General features: G+C 44.5%; 2 protein-coding genes across 18 annotated transcripts in view; one reads left to right on the forward strand and one right to left on the reverse strand.

The window, feature by feature from the left end:
• The window catches only part of SLC16A4 (solute carrier family 16 member 4), a 168,366-nt gene that overhangs the window by 77,808 nt on the left and 71,585 nt on the right, over positions 1–18,973 (forward strand). The window lies entirely within an intron of this gene.
• Positions 1–18,973, reverse strand: part of LOC147020185 (uncharacterized) — an 87,982-nt gene that overhangs the window by 66,341 nt on the left and 2,668 nt on the right. For 12 of the 15 annotated variants that reach the window (XR_015061686.1, XR_015061687.1, XR_015061681.1 and 9 more), the window contains exon 2: positions 18,644–18,746. Coding sequence is in view for 1 of the 15 variants with exons in the window: in XM_085895304.1 (XP_085751430.1) it covers positions 18,644–18,724 (81 nt within the window). In the remaining 14 variants the exon portion in view is untranslated. Of the gene's footprint in view, positions 1–17,096; positions 17,113–17,169; positions 18,537–18,643; positions 18,747–18,973 lie in introns of those variants that run through there. The other 3 variants (XR_015061689.1, XR_015061680.1, XM_085895304.1) reach the window with 3 other exon arrangements.

Raw genomic sequence — 18,973 nt, forward strand, 5'->3', positions numbered from 1 at the left:
TATTGCTCGTAAATATTGTGATTCAGTGAAGGAAATATCAAAATCATCAAATCGCTTATTGGACCAAAACTACGACTCCTCTGAAAATAAACTGTTGTAGATAAATTCCTCCCGTTTACATCTACTGTAAATTGTTTGTGTACCAAACATTTGCAAGGTTGGTTTGATTCTCATTAGGTCCATTTGAAACAATAGTTAGGTAATAGCACTGTCTGGAAACTGAGGTATGTTTCAACCCGAATGTGATTCCATTGAAAAAAATTGGCTAAAATATAGCAATTTCTTGTTATTGTAATGCATTTAGGGTAACAAATCGCAATAGAAATTAGTTAATTGCACTCCAAAAATCAAACCAGAGCAAAATAAACCATTTGTGTGTGCCGGATAATGATATTTTCCCAGGAACTCCGATATCGTCAATTTCGAAAACTACGGGCGTAACCGTAAATGTTTGGCCGGGGCTGTAGAGAAAACGTACTTGGTCTGGAAGTGTTACCCAAACTTTTCTTGAAGTTCTTAGTATATAGAACAAGAAAATACAAGGTAACACCGTAGAAGAGTAATGGACACGAACTCCCCCCCCCCCCAGAGCCTAGACTAATAATCACCTCCACACTTCACAGCACCGATGTCATGCTGCCCTATGCCATCTTGACTAATGCAGCACTGAGACGTCTAGGGTCAGAATCATGAAACTTTGCACCCAGTGACGGGAAGAATTGATGTATGGACTGCAATTTATTTCATTCAAATATCTTTACCTGGTTTGGAGAAAAAAAAAAAGAGTAGGAGGCATTCCTGTTCAGCATGCCCTCATACCCTTTGACAAACAACTTTTTTATTTTTCTTGCTTTTTCCCCCACACAATGTAACATGATTTCCCTTACAAGGAACCACATTGCAGGAGGAGGCCATTAGGCCCATAAAGCCTGTGCAGTGGTTGCCAACATATGATTGTTTGCCCCTGCTTTATCCTTTGTAAACGATGAGTGTCAAGCAAGGAAGAAGTACCGGCCATTTTTAAAGTCTTTGCTAAGACTCGGGTAGGGTTCGAAACACCGACCTCCCAGACTCAGAGCCAACACTCCAACCATTCTGACACCGCCACAATGTAGGCTCGTGGGGGAGCCAAACAACAGAGAGTAACAGACAGAACAGACTTATGATAAAAGGGAGATTATTCGAGACAAAAATTCATGGTGAGAACACTAACGAGTCGTTTTGTAGTAGGAATCTAATCAATCACCGAATGGGAGGTCAGCAAGAGTAGAAGAGATGGGAGGTGGATGTGGGAGAAAGAATGGGGTAATGGTGTGCTTAAAAGACTTGAGACAAGAACATAATTAACCAGACACAAGGAGTCGGTTCGACAGCTGTATGTATTAGATATCAAACATAAATGAGACGTACATATGCTCGACATCAGACAAGAAAATTAAAAGATATCATTGCACTTTTATAGGAATCAACAAGGACTGCACAGATTCAGCCGAGAGCACCTAAATGCAAATACCTAGTTTGTAATGAACTCGAAAGAGTGATAAAAATAGTTGGCCAAACCATTTAAGTGCAGAATTTCAAACCATGAAAATTGGAAAGATTTTTGGTAAATTTTAACATGCCTTAATGGTTTGTGACAAGATTCACATTTTCAGGTTGTCTTTTCTTAAATTGTTCTGCATACTTTAATCAAGAATGTTTGTACATTGTATGGACTGCCTGCTTAACAATATGTAGAGTGTACGAAGTGCAGTGGGACGCAAGAAGCACGCGCGCCAGCATCAACTCCGCTTTATTGCGCGACCAGAAGTACACTCCTGCCACCCCTAGCAGGCGAGGCATGATATACGAAAACCCAATCACGTGACACAGCACACTCCTCCCCTCATAAAATGACCCGTCACACGATGAACGGACAATCACAACATGACCATCTGAAACCCATCAACACTCATAATCCTCCAAGTACCGCGGCCGCACCCTGACCCGCCTCGGACGGGCAGCGCCGCCAGACAGTCCAGGCTCAGAGGCCTCCCGGCTCAGTCGAGGTGACACGCTCGCCGGACTCGCACTTTCCGCAACACCAGCCACCCCGGACCGCCCAGCCTGCCCGACGTCCCCGGGTAGGACAGCATCAGGCGAAGACCCCCTTGGCGTCGGCCCAACCAGCCCCGGCGATACAACGTCAGGTGCCGGCGATACTACCGGTGGGGGTCCCGCATCGTTCGGCCCGGGGAGGTGTGGGGGGGGGGCGACGCTGAACAGCGATCATGCATTTGGTCCACGTGCCGCTTCCACACATCCCCACCATCAGTCCGCACCATGCAATTCGCTGGCCCCAGCACCACAGAGACCACCGCCGGCACCCATTTGGAACCGTGGAAATAATAGCGCACCATTACCCGTTGCCCCACCTCGAAGCTGCGCAGCCGCATCGGACGCAACATCGCCCCACTCCCCGACCCTCCAGGTCGCAGCAAATCCAGCCTGGACCGCAATGCCCGTCCATAGAGACGAATGGCCGGCGAATCACCCGTGACAGGATGAACTGCGTTCCTGTAATGGAGCAAAAAGACATCGACCACCGTCTGCACAGGTGCAACACCCCCCTGCGCAAAGCCCGCTTCAACATCTTGACAAACGACTCAGCTTGGCCATTCGTCTCAGGATGATACGGTGCGGACCTTAGATGTCGAATACCATTCTGGCGCATAAACTCATTAAATACACCTGCGATGAACTGCGGACCATTATCAGAGACCAGGATCTCCGGCAACCCTTTATTAGCAAAGATCGTCCGCAGTTTCTCTACTGTAATGTTTGCTGATGTATGCTGCATTACTACAACCTCCGGCCATTTAGAGAATGCATCGATCACAATCAAAAACATTTTGCCATTAACCGGTCCCGCAAAATCTACATGGACCCTCTGCCAAGCTCGTCTGGCACAGGCCAGAGACCCGAAGCCCGACGCGGGATATCAGCATCTGTCTGGCACGTGGCGCAACGCTTAACCAACTGCTCAATGTCTTTGTCCAACCCCGGCCACCACAACAGGCTACGAGCAAGACTCTTGGTCTTCACGATGCCAAGGTGACTGACATGCAGTTCTTCCAAACACCGCTGCCTGAACCTCGGTGGAATCACCGTCCTCATTCCCCACATTACGCACCGTTGGACCAACGACAGCTCCGATGCGCATGACGTGAAAGGTTGAAATGCCGGTGTCGAAGGCAGATCGCTCCAATTCCCTGTAGAAATCGCCTGGACGACACGGGCAAGCACCGGATCACGAGCCGATTCCACCGCGACCTGCCTGGCCGTGACCGGCCCGCTTTGGACCTGGCCCAGCGCGAACACATCGACCCGGTCGGCCAACTCAGACGCAGCTGGACCCTCCGCACACGGCAAGCATGAGAGCCTGTCGCAGTTAGCATGCTTCTCGGTGCTTCGGAACTGAATATCATAATCGTAAGCACCCAGAAACAGACACCACCGGTGTATTCGCGCGGCTGCTACCACCGGCACCCCACGTTCGGGTCTCAGGATGAATTGAAGCGGTTTGTGATCCGTCTGCAAAGTGAAATGCCGCCCCAGCAGGTATTGATGAAACCTCCGCACACCCCAGACGAGGCTGAGAGCCTCACGCTCAATCTGGGCATATCCGCGCTCTGCTGTGGACAGGGTCCGGGATGCAAAACAAACAGGCTGCTCAGAACCATCGTCCATCCTGTGGGAGAGCACTGCCCCGATGCCATATGCAGAGCTGTCGCATGCCAATAGGAGCGGACGCGCAGGCTCGTAGTGCACGAGGACCATATCCTCTGTGAGCAGCCGCTTGACGCGGTCGAACGACGCCTGGTGTGCAGGCCCCCAAGCCCAGCGCTCGTCCTTCCTGAGCAACCGCGTCAACGGCGCAAGTTGTGAGCTGAGCCCGCGCACGAACCTTTGGTAATACTGGGCCATACCAATGAACGAGCGCAGCTGCGTCTTGTCGCGAGGCGGTGGCATGTGCTGAATCGCCTCCACCTTCCGAGGACCTTTCAACAGCCCCTCCGGCGTGATGATGTGCCCGAGGTATTCCAAGCGCTGCTTGAAGAACGCGTACTTGCCCCTGTTCAAGCGCAGGCCGCATGCTTCTAGCTTTGTCAGCACTTTGGCAATGTTCGCAAGATGCTCGTCCGCAGTTTTCCCCGCAATGAGCACATCGTCCAGGTAGGTCTGAGCGGGCAGGCCAATGCAAACCTGATCCATGGCTTTCTGCCACAAAGCTGGGGCCGAAGCAATCCCAAAACAGAGTCAGGTATATCGATAGAGTCCTTGACACGTGTTGATTGTCAAAAGCTCGCTACTCCCGGGATCCATCGGCAGGTGAAAATATGCATCACGCAGGTCTAGCTTCGTGAAGTATTGACTCCCCGCCAATCGCGCATATATCGTCAATCATCGATTGACGGCAATGGATATTGCTCCACGCTGAGCCCCGGGTTAACCGTGGATTTGAAGTCCCCGCACAATCGGACGTCTCCATTCCGTTTCAGCACCGTGACCACCGGGTTAGCCCAATCCGAGCACGACACCCGTTCGATCACTCCACAGGCCTCCAGCCTATCCAGTTCACCCTTGACCTTGTCCCGCAGGGCATACGGCACCGGACGCGGTTTACAAAACCGAGGGACCACCCCCTCCTTCAAGAAGAGTTTTGCCTCCATGCCCTTGAGTTTCCCAAGGTCGTCGCTAAACAACCCTTGATGTCTTTGAAGAATCTCCTCCAACTGATCCTCCCACTGGCTCGGCACGGGTTGCACAAGGTGAACTGCGGCCCAGTCTAGCCTGATGCGGGCCATTCAATCTCGGCCGAGGAGAGACGGTGCCCTCCCCCGCACGACGTACACCCGAAGCGTGGCGACCTGGCCTTGATACCGCACAGACACGTCTGCCATCCTGACTGGCGTTATCTTCTCGCGGGTGTACGTGAACAGCGTGAGGTTGGACCTGATAAGCTTCAAGCCGTTGAGTCTACGCGCGGTCTGTTCGCCGATGAGCAACACCGCTGCTCCCGTATCGACCTGGAACGTGATTGGCGTTTTGTTCACTTCGACTTCCACAGTCATCGGGCGCGCCATCGCCGGGCCAATTGAAAACAGGTCCATCAACGGCCGCTGGTTCCGCCCCGAGTCGCCTCGCACATCGCCGTCCATGACCTTAACGGTGGCCGGCGCCCCACGGCACACACGCGCCAAATGACCCACCTTGTGACAATTCAAACACACGTTGCCTTTACACGGGCATGCACGGCGCAGGTGTCAACCTCCACATCCCAAGCATGTCCGCGGGGTCACCCCGCCGCACGCGCGGCGACGTCCGACCCGCATCGAAGGTCGTGCGCGCGTCCCGGGGTGCCCGCGACCCCGCGTGGCCGGTGATGGCTCGAACATCCCCGCGAGTCTGCTCGACCGCTGTAGCCGTGCTGACCACCGAGTCGAATGTAATGGCTTCACCCTTCAGCCGTAAAACCGCTGAAACCATCTTCGCATCTCGTAAACCAGCAATAAAACGATCTCTGAGCCGAGCTGGACGCTCCCCCGCCGTGAACTTGCAGGCCACGGAAGAACGCTTAATCCGCGCCACGAAATCAGCGACGCGTTCCTCTGCTCCTTTCGAGAGGCGATCGAACTGGAATCGAGCGAGCTGTAATGACTTCTCCGGCGCCATGTGTGCTTTCATCTTCTGCACAATGTCCCGAAACGACAGCTCGTCATCCCGGGGCCTGTTCGGTGCCACTAAATCACCCAGTAGCCGATAATGCTCCGGCGAAAGCGAAGCGAGCAAGATCGACTTCTGTTTGCTCTCGTCGACCACATCGTGCGCGTGGAAATAGCATCCCAATTGCTCCGAAAACAATTCGAAGTCGTCTCCGTCGAAAACGGGCACAAGTCCGTATTTATCCATCCTCGTCGCCAACTAGAGTGTACGAGGTGCAGTGGGACGCAAGAAGCACGCGCGCCAGCATCAACTCCGCTTTATTGCGCGACCAGAAGTACACTCCTGCCACCCCTAGCGGGCGAGGCATGATATATGAAAACCCAATCACGTGACACAGCACAATATGTACCTCAGAATTGCATTCCAAATAATTTTGATTGAAGGTTAAACTTGATTGGGTTAATTGAGGCACCACAAACTACCACTACTTCAAAGATAGGCAAGCTACCTGCACACCATTCTGTCAAACAGCCTGCAGGTTGTGCGTGATATTTAGACAAGTGAAAGCAGCAGTGGAGTGCAGAGGGGGGCGCGACGGTGCCTTGGCCCCGGGCATCCATTGGATGGGGGCATTCAATCAGAGAAGGAAATAAGATAGTAATTTTAAAATTTCAGCGGTGATAAATCAATTTTTGGAGGCTCACCGCACTGCAGAGGCAGTTGTTAGCCCTTTATTCCTTTAACATGGTGTACCCTTTCTGTCTAGAGAAAATGGTACTTCTCCCCATCCCCCCACACGCATGCGCATGATGTACGTGGTGCAACCATCAAAAGCAACAAGCAGACATGACTGTTTGTTCCTGCGTTTCCTCGAGTCATAACTCGTCTTTTCTTCAGCTTTTTGTGCATCTAGATTGGTTATTTTACCTACTCAGGTCAGTGAATAGCTCTAGAACAGGTGCAACTACGTTTTTTGGTGATATTTTATGAAATATTTACGTGGGATGTAGTAAGAGTGAAGCCTGGATGATCAGAGGACTGCTATGGCATTTAATCTCAGAATAGGAGACATTTATTCCTTAACATGTTAATATTCGAATACAGATACCACTAATTTGCAAGTCTATGATATAAATTGCACAAAATTATCAGTGGAGAATCAGTGTGAAATAATTTGATACGAAGGAACAAAGAAATGAAATATGTTTTATCCGTCTGCAACCGACCGATTGTTTACCATTTTCTTCCCATTTTCTCATGAGTCTTACGGTTTTTGAGATAGAAAATGAACTGTTACGAGTATTTTGTGTGCTTATTATTATCGAGTTTCAGAATTATTGCAGTATAGTTTATTCTCCACAACCACCGGGCGTAGTGGCGTGCGCCTGTAATCCGGCTACTCGGAGGCTTGGGTTGGAGGATCGCTTGAGGACGGGGGCTCTGCACTGGGCAGGGTGTAGAGCAGCCTGGAATCATGGCGAAACCCAAATCCTGATCCCTGTGTCGTAAGAGGCGACCAGGGTTGCGTCAGGAAGGGCATCCGGCGTAAAACCTGTGCCAAATCAGTATGCGGATCATAACGGATGATCTGCTGTGGCGACCCCTAACGGGAGCAGCCGAAAGATGAACAACAAGTTTATTCTCCACAACCACGCCATCTCCACAACACAGCGCCCTCCTCAGCAAACAGCGGCACAATGCCGTTGTTACGAACTCGCGGCGCAACAGGGGGAGCCACATTCCAGCGTCCATGTGCAATCAGCCGTCCAAACGGCTGATTTGCATTAACGGATCAAGACGGGCTTTGTCCTGGAAAGGCCAGCCAATCAGAGGTGAAAGGGGCGGAGCCAGCCTGGGGTGAAGGTTCAGAGGTGAAAGGGGGGAAGCGCCGATTTCGGGTGGCGAAATCTCCAACGGCTTCTCCCCTTGGGCTATAAAAATCCGCGTTGGCAATGCACAGGGAGTTGGTGGTGGAGCTGTTATCTATAATATTATTGTTTTAATTTTAATGGTTTTATCTCCAATTAAGATTTTTTTTGTTCTCTTATTATCTACAAATACAAGAATGAATATTTGTTCAAGAGAAAATAAGCTTGTCTCAGAAGTGTGTAAGTTAGTAATCACTTTGTACATATATATTTCTTTTTTCAGATGTCTCAGATGAAGAAAGTACAACTGAGTGGAGCACAGAACAGGAATAAAAAAGAGGGGCAGAGTCGAAGATGAGTCCCATCAAAGAGGGGCCTTAGATGCATGGATAAAAAGAAGTAAAGAAGAAGTAGGAGAACCTGGAGAAGTAAAAGATGATGTGGGTGCAGAGAAGGATTTTTCTGATGCGGATTCAGCTTGGTCAGAACATAATACTCTCTCTCCTCAATCTCGTTGTCAGGATGATGATCCATGTGAAGAAAATAAAGAAGACTTTGGCATATTTTTGCAAAGAAGCGATTTTGGCTGTTTGAAGAAACCGATTCCAGATCATTTGAAGATGACAATATTACAACATGGCCATGAAAGATATCAGAATAAAACTGGTCCATTTGCTGAGAAGGATGGAAGATCATTTTCCAAACAGTGGTTTGGTAAAGTTTCCACAAACGGAGAAATTGTGGAGAGAAAATGGTTGTTGTACTCTCCATATCGGCAAGCATGCTACTGTTTTGTTTGCTCTTTGTTTTCAAAGGAGCATTTGTCATCTGTGTCAAACTTTGGAAAGGAAGACGGTTTCTCCACTTGGAGAAAATTAAATCCAAGACTACCTGACCATGACAAAAGCCCTTCTCATAGAGCTCACATGAGGGAATACCTGAACCTCGTAGTTTGACTGCATCATTCAACTCCGACAGATGCTGAACTTCAACAGCAAATGTCTGCTGAAAAGAAAAGATGGAAAGCTATAACTGAAGGGATTGTCGAAGTTGTATCCTTTCTGGTAAAACAGAATCTGGCCTATCGTGGACATCGAGGAGAAGGAATATCTGGGTTATCAGAGCCAGGGGAGACAGTCAGTGAAAATACAGGAAACTTTCTAGCAATAATCAGACTTTTGGCCAAATATGATGACATCTTAGCAAAAAACTTGCAGAGAGGGAAAGAGAAACCAAAAAGTGTCACCTACTTGTCCAACAGAATTCAAAACGAAATAATCAATCTTCTTGGTGAAACTGTCAAGAAAAATATAATTTCCGAAATTAAGGATGCAAAATATTTTAGCATAATGCTGGATTCAACTCCAGATATTGCCCATGAAGATCAGGTTTCTGAAATTCTGTGTTACGTTCATGTTGATGAAAACAGAAAAGTAGAAATAAAAGGAGACATTTGTGGGATTTTTTTTCAAGTCAACAAGAAAGATGCAGTCAGCCTGGTAAATAAAATTCAGGAAAAATTGGAAGAAGACAAAATTTCCATGAATGACTGTCGTGGTCAAGCATATGATAACGCAGCAGTTACGGCTGGAGTGAGAGGAGGTGTTCAACAAAAAATTCTTGAAGTTAACCCAAAAGCTGTGTTTGTGAACTGCGAGAACCACAGCCTCAATTTGGCCTGTGTCCATGCAAGTGAGGTGCAACCTGTTGTTGTTACATTTTTTTGGCATTCTGGAAAAACTTTACTTTTTTTCTTCATCTACTTCTCGTTGGGAAGTGTTAAAATCTTTTGTCACTCCGACTGTGAAAAGGCAGTGTGACACAAGATGGAGTTCCAGCCATGATGCTGTGCAAGCAATCCACGAAGAGTGTGACAACGTTATTGCAAGCCTTCAACACCTGCTGGAAGGAGAATTTTCAAGGGAAACTAAATCTGATGCAGGATCGCTACTGAACTCTATTCAACAGTTCCCCTTTATAGCTTTATTAAATTTTTGGTACTCAGTTTTATCATCAGTGGAGAAAGTCTCAAAACGTTTGCAGAATCCGAAAATGGGGTTCCATGATGCTTCTTGTGATCCAAGAGGACTTATTCATGTCTTGAATTTGAAGAATGATGAAATTATCCACAATGCAATAGATTTAGCCAATGAAAATTGTGAAAATTGGGGAATACCAATTGCAGAAACAAGGAGAAGAAGAATAATGCCTGGAGAGTCAGCAAGAGATAGTGGACTGATGGCATAAGAAGAAATGAATGGAGTAATGGTAGAGATTGTGAACAGATGAAAAACTGAAATTGAAGACCGCAGTGTCCATCTTCAAAGACTCAGTGACCGATTTTCTTCTGAACTTGAATTCAGTAGTGATTGAAGATGAACAAGAAAGAGGGATATTAAAAAAGGAATGTTCAGACAATGATGTGGTTGCAATTCAGTTATATGACGAAATTATTGATTTTGTCATGCTCCGTCTAGCTGGAGGGAATAGAGTTCCCCCTGATCCTAAAGATGCTCTGGAGTCTTTAGTACAGTATGGGAGGGATGTCTTTCCGACGCTGTGTGTTTCATACAGATTACTGCTTACAATCACATTTTCAGTCGCAAGCTGTGAAAGGTCATTTTCAAAATTGAAATTAATAAAAACATATCTGAGGTCTTCCATGTCACAGGAGCGACTGAGCGACCTGGCTTTAATAAGCATTAAAAAAACAATTTCTCACAGCTGATGTAAAAAGTGAAGTAGTTCAGGTGTTTTGTGACAGGAGGTATCATTTGGGGAAAATAACTTAATAAATTTTATTGATTTATATTAAAATCGAATAAAGCGTTTATTTCATGTTTCATCTGTGTTTCTCCTCTTCTTCCTCTTTCGGCTGCTCCCGTTGGGGGTCGCCACAGCGGATCATCCATATGATCCGCATCGTGATTTGGCACATGTTTTACGCCGGATGCCCTTCCTGACGCAACCCTGGTCGCCTCTTATGACACAGGGATATGGTACACCTATTTTAACCGGGGTATACACCGGCCCAGTATACTGGTACTCATTTCGCTGACCTCGGAAGGATGACAGGCTGAGTCAACCCCCTGGTGTATTAATTCAGTGGCCCAACGGGGCTTAAACTCAGGACCTCTTGGATCCCAAGCCGCTGCCCGAACCACTGCGCCAATTCAGTCGGCGGACCTCGGAGTTTTCAAACCTCGGAGCCAAAACAACACCAGGCTATCATGTTTCATCTGTGTTTATGTATTCAAAATGTTTTTCTTTCTCATAATATTTCTCAGTATATTAGGCCTTATACTTGAGTCTTTGGGGCATACAATCAAGATTTGCCCCGGGCATCACCAGACCTCTGCACGCCACTGGAAAGCAGTGTGCATATTTATGAGCAACATTCAGGCACAACAGGTCTGACTGGTGCGGAGATGACACACTTACACGAGAGTTGTATAATAATGTCGTTTTGACTCTCAACTGCTTCACAGATGCGGCAGTCACCAAGTGATAGGGTAGGGTAGGGTGACAGTGCATTCATTGTTGCTTTATCAAAGTGGGAGGGTGACAGCACACACCACGTACAGTTCCTTGGATAGATAGTAAACTAGCAATACTTAGTGGATGTTCAAGATCTTCTTTTGTATGCAACACAAGGCTGTGGTGTAACCTCATAGGCTGAGAACATGATTGTGCTGCTGACGCAACACCCTCTGTAACTTAAGGAAGGAATTTGCAACTTGGACATGGTACCGGAAATACTCTCCAACTCTTTATGAAGGACACTGTGGAATCTTTTACACCCACCAACAAATGCTGACAGACGGGATGCCCAGTTTTTTTATTTATTTAATTATGTTGAAGGCTCTACTCACTGACCAAGTAGTCCTCAACGAGGCCAGGCTTGAAACAAAGAGAAATAAAAGAGACAGAATGTAAAGTGAGGAGTGAAAATGAGCGAGTAAGAAAAGTGTGTGATGAAAAGTGTATGATGTTTGTTTGAAAAGTGTATGATGTTTTTTTGCAAGAAAGGGAGATTAAAGCTGGCTCGGTAGCTATAGTTTGAGTGAGACAGAAAGTAAGACCAGCAATCCTGACACGGAGAGTTTAAGATAGTTCCGGGCACCACTTTAACACTCCTAAGTCAGAACAGTAGTACTACCCTGAGTGGTTGTTGTCTACAACCTACTACCTAAAAAAAGTTTAATGTCCATCCGAGAGATGGCAAACACATTGATGAATCAACCTGTCTGTGCACTGTGGAACACCAGGATGACATTTTATAGCTGAGTTGGGATTCAAACCCAGGCTAGACAGCTTCGAGGTGAGTGTGTGTACCTCTTGGTCATCCTGCCAGCAACGTCAAAGATCCCAAGCTGTCTTTCATGAAGAGTAAGTGAGGTTTTGCCAGCACTCTGAACAGATACCTGCTTAAAATCAGTTCTGGTTGAATGTCACTCTCGGCCAGCTGGTTGGTGAAAGACTTTGGCCAATCTTTCTTCCATCGTCCTGATCCCACAGTAATGTGGGATTAATTAGGGCTGTTTTAAGAAGTAGTCAAAGAGTTTCAGTCACATTACAGGAAAAGGTGTGAAGATGATGAGTTAAGCTGGCATTTCGCAGTATTTTATATATAATAAAAAACCCTTCTTAACGAATGGGTTAATTCCCTCTGAATTGGCATATTTTAGTAAACCTGCAATACTCCCTCCCACCCGCAGTGGTACTACATGTCTTACATATTTGCTTGCTTACTTGCTTATGATCGCTCCTTCCATGCCCCTCTGGAGCCTCTTGAGGAACTCATGCTACTTTTGTATGTCTTGGGCCCACTGACTGATCGCCATGCAGGTGGTTTCTAACACTCTCAGCTACTTTTTTACCAAATGCCGTAAGGTCTCTGTAGAACATCCAACCCTCCTTTAACTTCCAAACTTCTATAACCCACTCTGAACCCCAAATCCCCAAGCCCTCCTCTCCCCCCCCGCAACCAATTCCAAGTCTTCCACCCCCTTCCCACCCTGTCTTCAAATGCCATTCCCACGACAAGTTTTCAAACCTCCTTCCCACCTAAAGTGCTCAACCACTCTCCCCACTTCAAGTCCTCAACCGCCCTACATGACAAGTCCTCAACCCACTGTGATCTCTCCCAAAGCCAATGCCTACTCTCCCAATTAACCCCCCCCCCCCAAAATTACACCCAATGCGAACATTGGGGTGAAAGCATATAGTAATACAATTGCATACTAGTCATACAGTTTTTGACGGATCAGGCTGAAATTTTTGACAAAGAGGTTAATTATAATGCGCATAAAAGCGCGGGAGACGATTTTTGATTTTCGAAAAAAAATATTTTCCGGATTTTTTCAAAAATTTAAAAGTCCCGTTGCTAGGCAACGGTGGCGTCCATAGCAACGGTGCTCAAAAGCATACAACTAGATCCTGGTATGAACTTACCAGTCAAGTTTCATCAAAATCGGTTGACTCCTCTGGCCTCCAGAGCTGTCCATTACATACAAACAGACAGACATACAGACAGACCGAAAACCTGAGACAAAGGATAGTCTAGTGACCACCCAATAATTATAACTGCTGGCAGTGAGTACTGGTTCAGCCATTTCAGGGAAGGTGTTTGAACGTTTTTTTTTTATTCTTTAAACAATATGACTGCCGAATCATCCAAAAAAAAAAATTGTGGACAATTTTATCTCCAGATGACCCTCAAAATTTTTCATCATAATCAGATGTAGTGTCCTACATATGCAATTATAATATTATAACTAAGGCATCTATGACATCATAAAGAAAACAAGCTCAAATGAGCTAAGATCCTCGTCCTCTTAATGATGACATCATAAAAACGAATATGACATCATTGTGATGTATCAGGTTTGCGATAAATTATCTGTGCTAATGCCCGGCTTGATTCCCGCAAACAAAATTTAAACAGCTTGCCTAGTTTCGGAGATAATGGTATAGGCGATTTCCATTAGCGGTGATATGACGTTAACTTTTTTCTCGGAAGAATTTCCAAAATCGGAGATGGTTACTGCCTGCGCATGGGCGTTCTGCATATACATGGCCAGTTTCACGAAGATCTGATGAAAACTCTGGGTTGTGAAACAAAAAATGTCACAAAATAGAAATGACATCATAAAAATTGATATGAGTCATAGTGATGTATCATATGTGCGGTAATTCATCTCTGCTAATGCCCTGTTCGATTCCCGCAAACAGAAGTCAAAAAGCTTGCCTAGTTTGAGATAATTTTTAGGCGATTTCCATTAGCGGAGATATTTTGACATCATAACTTTTTTTCTAGGAGGAATTTTCAAAATCGAAGATGGTTACTGTCTGCACAGGGTATTTTTACATATATACGCCAAGTTTCAGGAAGTTTCGATGAAAACTGTAGGCTGTGAAACAAACTAGTTTCGGAGATAATGGTATAGGCGATTTCCATTCGTGGCGATATGATGTCAACTTTTTTCTAGGAAGAATTTCCAAAATCGGAGATGGTTACTGTATGCGCGTGGGCTTTCTGCATATATGTGGCAAGTTTCACGTAGATCCGATGAAAACTCTGGGTTGTGAAACAAAAAATGTCAAAAAGTAGGAATGACATCATAAAAATTATGACATCATAGTGATGCATCATATGTGCGGTAATTCATCTCTGCTAATGCCGTGTTCGATTCCTACAAACAGAATTCAAAAAGCTTGCATAGTTTGGGAGATAATTTTTTAAGGCGATTTCCATTAGCGGAGATATTTTGACGGCATAACTTTTTTTCTAGGAGGAATTTTCAAAATCGGAGATCATTACTGTCTGCACAGGGTATTTTTACATATATAGGCCAAGTTTCAGGAAGTTTCGATGAAAACGGTAGGCTGTGAAACCAAAAAATAGGAATGACGTCATAAAAATTGATATGATGTCATAGTGATGTATCATATGTGCGGTAATTCCTGTCTACAAATGCCCTGTTCGATTCCCCCAAACAGAATTCAAAAAGCTTGCCTAGTTTCGGAGATAATTTTTTCGGCGATTTCCATTAGCGGAGATATTTTGACGTCATAACTTTTTTTCTAGGAGGAATTTTCAAAATCAGAGATCATTACTGTCTGCGCAGGGAATTTTTACATATATACACCAAGTTTCAGGAAGTTTCGATGAAAACTGTAGGCTGTGAAACAAAAAAGTCCACAAGAACAACAACGTGAGTAAGACTTATAGATCCTTCACGAGGATCTGAAAATAACTCCTTCTCCACTAGGAGTAAGTACTTGCTCTGTGCCAAGTTTCAATTTTTCCTTGGTGTGGTTAGAGAGGTACAGAGGTGCAAATTTTTTTTCCGGTTTTCCAACATGGCTGCTACCCCATGTGACCTATGATGTTATAATTATCATTACAACATTCTGCATGAGTAGTCACACCATTGGTATAAATTTTGTCTCAATCCGACAAGCAGTGGTGGAGAAAAACATGAAGGTTCTGTGCAGACAAACAAACAAATGAAAAATCACTCATGGAGTGACAACTTGGCAAAACAGCAAAAAGTAGAACAGCACTTGATAGAGCGCATACCTCTGCCAGGTGGAACAGTTCACGTTTTATATCCCACTGATGGGCTGGATGGCTGGATCCAAACCAAAATTTAATCCACTTGTTCTTGTCACCGAACCAACTCATCCACCTTGATTTGCCATAACTTGTCCACAACTTTTTCAGTTATAGTGATATGTATATATATATATATATATATATATATATATATATATATATATATATATATATATATATATATATATATATATATATATATATATATATATATATATTGGCCCCATCTATCAATTTTAGAAATCAGAACTCTGTTGACATTAAAATTAATTGGTGGTTGAATTCATTGACACGTTATGCAAATCCTGTTCAAATTTCAAGTCAATCATAAGCAAATTGAGGATTTTAGAAAGTGATCCTTGGTTGACCATTTGGCATCTGCTGACCTCGAAAATAATTGGTGGTTTTATTCAATGAGCCGATGTGAAAATCCTGTTCAAATTTCTAGTTAATTGGATTAAAATTGAGGATTTTAGAAATTCGACCCAATTTGACCCAAATTGGCCTTTTGGCCTATTTTAATCTGAAAATTAATAAGTGATTGAATTCAGTGACTTGATGTACAAATGCTCTTCGAATTTCAAGTTAATTGGATTAAAAGTGAGGATTTTAGAAATCTGGCCTCGAGGAGAGGAGATTGGGCCCATACTCTGTACAGAGTGTTGGTGCTTCTTAAGTAGTCTCCTTGGCTATTGGGCACAATCCTGGATGGGCCATCACTCCGACAGTATACCAGCATGCTGACACTCATTTTGCTGACCTCGGAAGGATGACAGGCCGAGTTAAACCCATCTTGTATTAATTCAACAGCTGAACGGGATTTTAACTCGGGACCTTTGGATCCAAGGCCCACCACCCAAACCATTAAGCCAACACTAGGCATAATCTGGCCAATGTTGACCTCAAAAATAATAGGTGGTTGAATTCAGTGACCTAATGTGTAAATCCTTTTCAAATTTCAAGTCAATCGTATGAAAATTGAGGATTTGAGAAAATTTGGCCCAGATTGGCCTTTTGGCCTCTGGTGACCTGAAAAGGAATAGGTGGTTGAATTCAGCATCTTCAACTTTCAAGTCAATCGGATGAAAATTGAGGATTAAAGAAAATTGCCCAAATTGGCCTTTTTTGACCCTTTGGCCTATGTTTACCTCAAAATTAGTACGTGGTTTAATTCAGTGACCTGATATGCTAATGCTCTTCAAATTTCAAGTTAATTGTATTAAAATTGAGGATTTTGGAAATTTGGCTCAAATTCGCATTTGTTAACATTTTGGTCTATGTTGACATTTTTGCCAATGGTGACCACAAAAATAATAGGGTTGAATTCAGTGGCATGATATGTAAATGCTCTTCAAATTAATTGAATTAAAATTGAGGATTTTAGAAACTCGGACTATGTTGACCTTTTGGTCTATGTTGACTTCAAAAATAATAGGTGGTTCCATTCATTGACCTGATATGTTAATCCTTTTCAAATATCAAGTCAATCAGATGAAAATTTAGGATTTTAGAAATATGGCCTATGCTGACCTTTTGGCCTATGTTAACCTCAAAACTAACAGGTGGTTGAATTCAGTGACGTGATATGCAAGTCCTGTTCAAATTTCAAGTCAATTGGATGAAAATTGAGGATTTTAGAAAATTCGGCTCAAATTGGCCTATTGGCCTGTGTAGACCCTTCTTAGTCGACCGGATTTTACGAAACCTCAACGCGTGACCATCGCAGGGTCGATGACATATCTCGGTTTGGGCTGGAGCTGAGTCGAGCCGAGCCGAGCCAAAACAAAAACGGAAGTGATCAACATACTTGTCAAAAAAAATTTTTGTTTGTTTTTTTTGCCAAGTAACAAACAAACGAGTTATTGCCCTCACCGTAAATACCTAGCCGAGCTGAGCTGTGCTGTGCTGTGCTGTGCCCTGCCAAGACAAACAAACGGAGGCGATCAACATACTTGTCAAATTTTATTTATTTATTTGCCAAGTAATAAACGCACCCAAACTCTCTCCTTCGGCGAGGGTAATAAGCGTATTATTATAAAGGATGATGAGTACATTTATTTAATTATCATTGTAAATACTGGATATGAATTACCAACAGGGCAAATGCATTACGAGGCAGCAGTGTAATTGTACACACATTATACGGAGATTGGTAGACAATCGACAAACAATATATAAGAACCTGGGTTCCGCACATCATGAGTAATCAGCTCAGAAGGGAACACTACCATGTCAATACATGACTTTTGAAATGACCTTTGAGTGTTCATCTAGATCTGAGTCGATGGTGCGCCATTACAATTAATTACCCACACTTCCCAACTAAAGAAAAGTTGAAAGATGTCAAAAAGTTCCACCAGGAATGACCCAATATCAAATTTAGAGTAAAATTTGTTTTTTCCCCGTTTTGACATATGTGACCTGAAGTCCACACCCCGTCGCGTGAAATTAAAAAATTAAAAAATTGGTACATATTATTTCATGTGTCCCCCAATGCTGATTGCATTTACAAAGTTTCAAGAAAAAAATATTTTTAAATGTGCCCGTAATTGCAATTTTTGGTATTTGACCTTTTGACCTCTTCCCAGGAAGCAGAGCCAAAAGTGATACAGCTCTTGCACCTTTGTGCCATGTGGTGATCATAATTACTAAGATTGATGAATTTTTGCTCAACCATTTAGGAGGAGATGATGTGACGGATGGACAGACGGACGGACGGACGGACACAGACAGAGACAGCCATTTACAATATCCCCAATTTTGTTTTCCAAAAAGCATGGAGATAACAAGGTCTTTTGTGCATGCGCTGCACGCACACACACACACACACACACACACACACACACACACACACACACACACACACACACACACACACACACACACACACACACACACACACACACACACACACACACACACACACACACACACACACACACACACACACACACACACACACACACACACACACACACACACACACACACACACACGATGGTTCAACTTAACTTTTACCAACAGATGCAAGAATCATTTATCTTGTGGTCTGGGAACCAAACACACTCTATACTTATAACGGTTGTCACAGCTCCCGTAGCTCCCACCCAACATGATTAATAGTAGATAAACTTTCCCTGTGCATGGACAAACCCCAGATACAGTATGTCCTTCCCATCGGTGTTCAGAACAACCTAATCTAGACACACAAAGTCCATTCACTGGAATGCAATGCATCTGGAGGTTGGGTGGGGGGGGGTGTTAGGGTTAGCCTTTGAAAGATGACCTTTTGGCCAATGATGATCTGAACCAAAATCGAATCCGCTTGTTGGGCAGGGCTTCTGCATCCCACATGAGGAACATAATAACATTTCTCAATGTTAGGACAATATTTGACCTTCCTTCAATGGAACATGTGTCCTTCCACTCCACTTCCATATCGACTCACCTGGTTGCGAGTTTGCAGCATGAGCAGGTAGGTGCCCTTTACGGTGAGCTGAGAAAATTCTCCAAGCATTTCATTGTGCATATGTCTCTGTCTCTCTGTCTCTCTGTCTCAACAAACAGAAACAGCAACAGCTTGGTGAAGTGGGAGAGGTGTTACAGGCACATACAATCAATGTGTTGCATGCAGCACTTTTCCTTTTAAGGATAAAATTGTTTTCCTTCATTCATACACAATGACAAGGCACAGTTGGGGGAGCACATTGCTAGACAATGGGCAGTTACATATGTAGTATAGTATACGGCAGTGATTCTCAACCCTTCCTCTGTCATT

Source organism: Eptatretus burgeri, chromosome 9 (genome assembly GCF_056783735.1).
Source record: "Eptatretus burgeri isolate ZD-2024b chromosome 9, Ebu_testis_v1, whole genome shotgun sequence".
Classification (NCBI taxonomy): domain Eukaryota; kingdom Metazoa; phylum Chordata; class Myxini; order Myxiniformes; family Myxinidae; genus Eptatretus; species Eptatretus burgeri.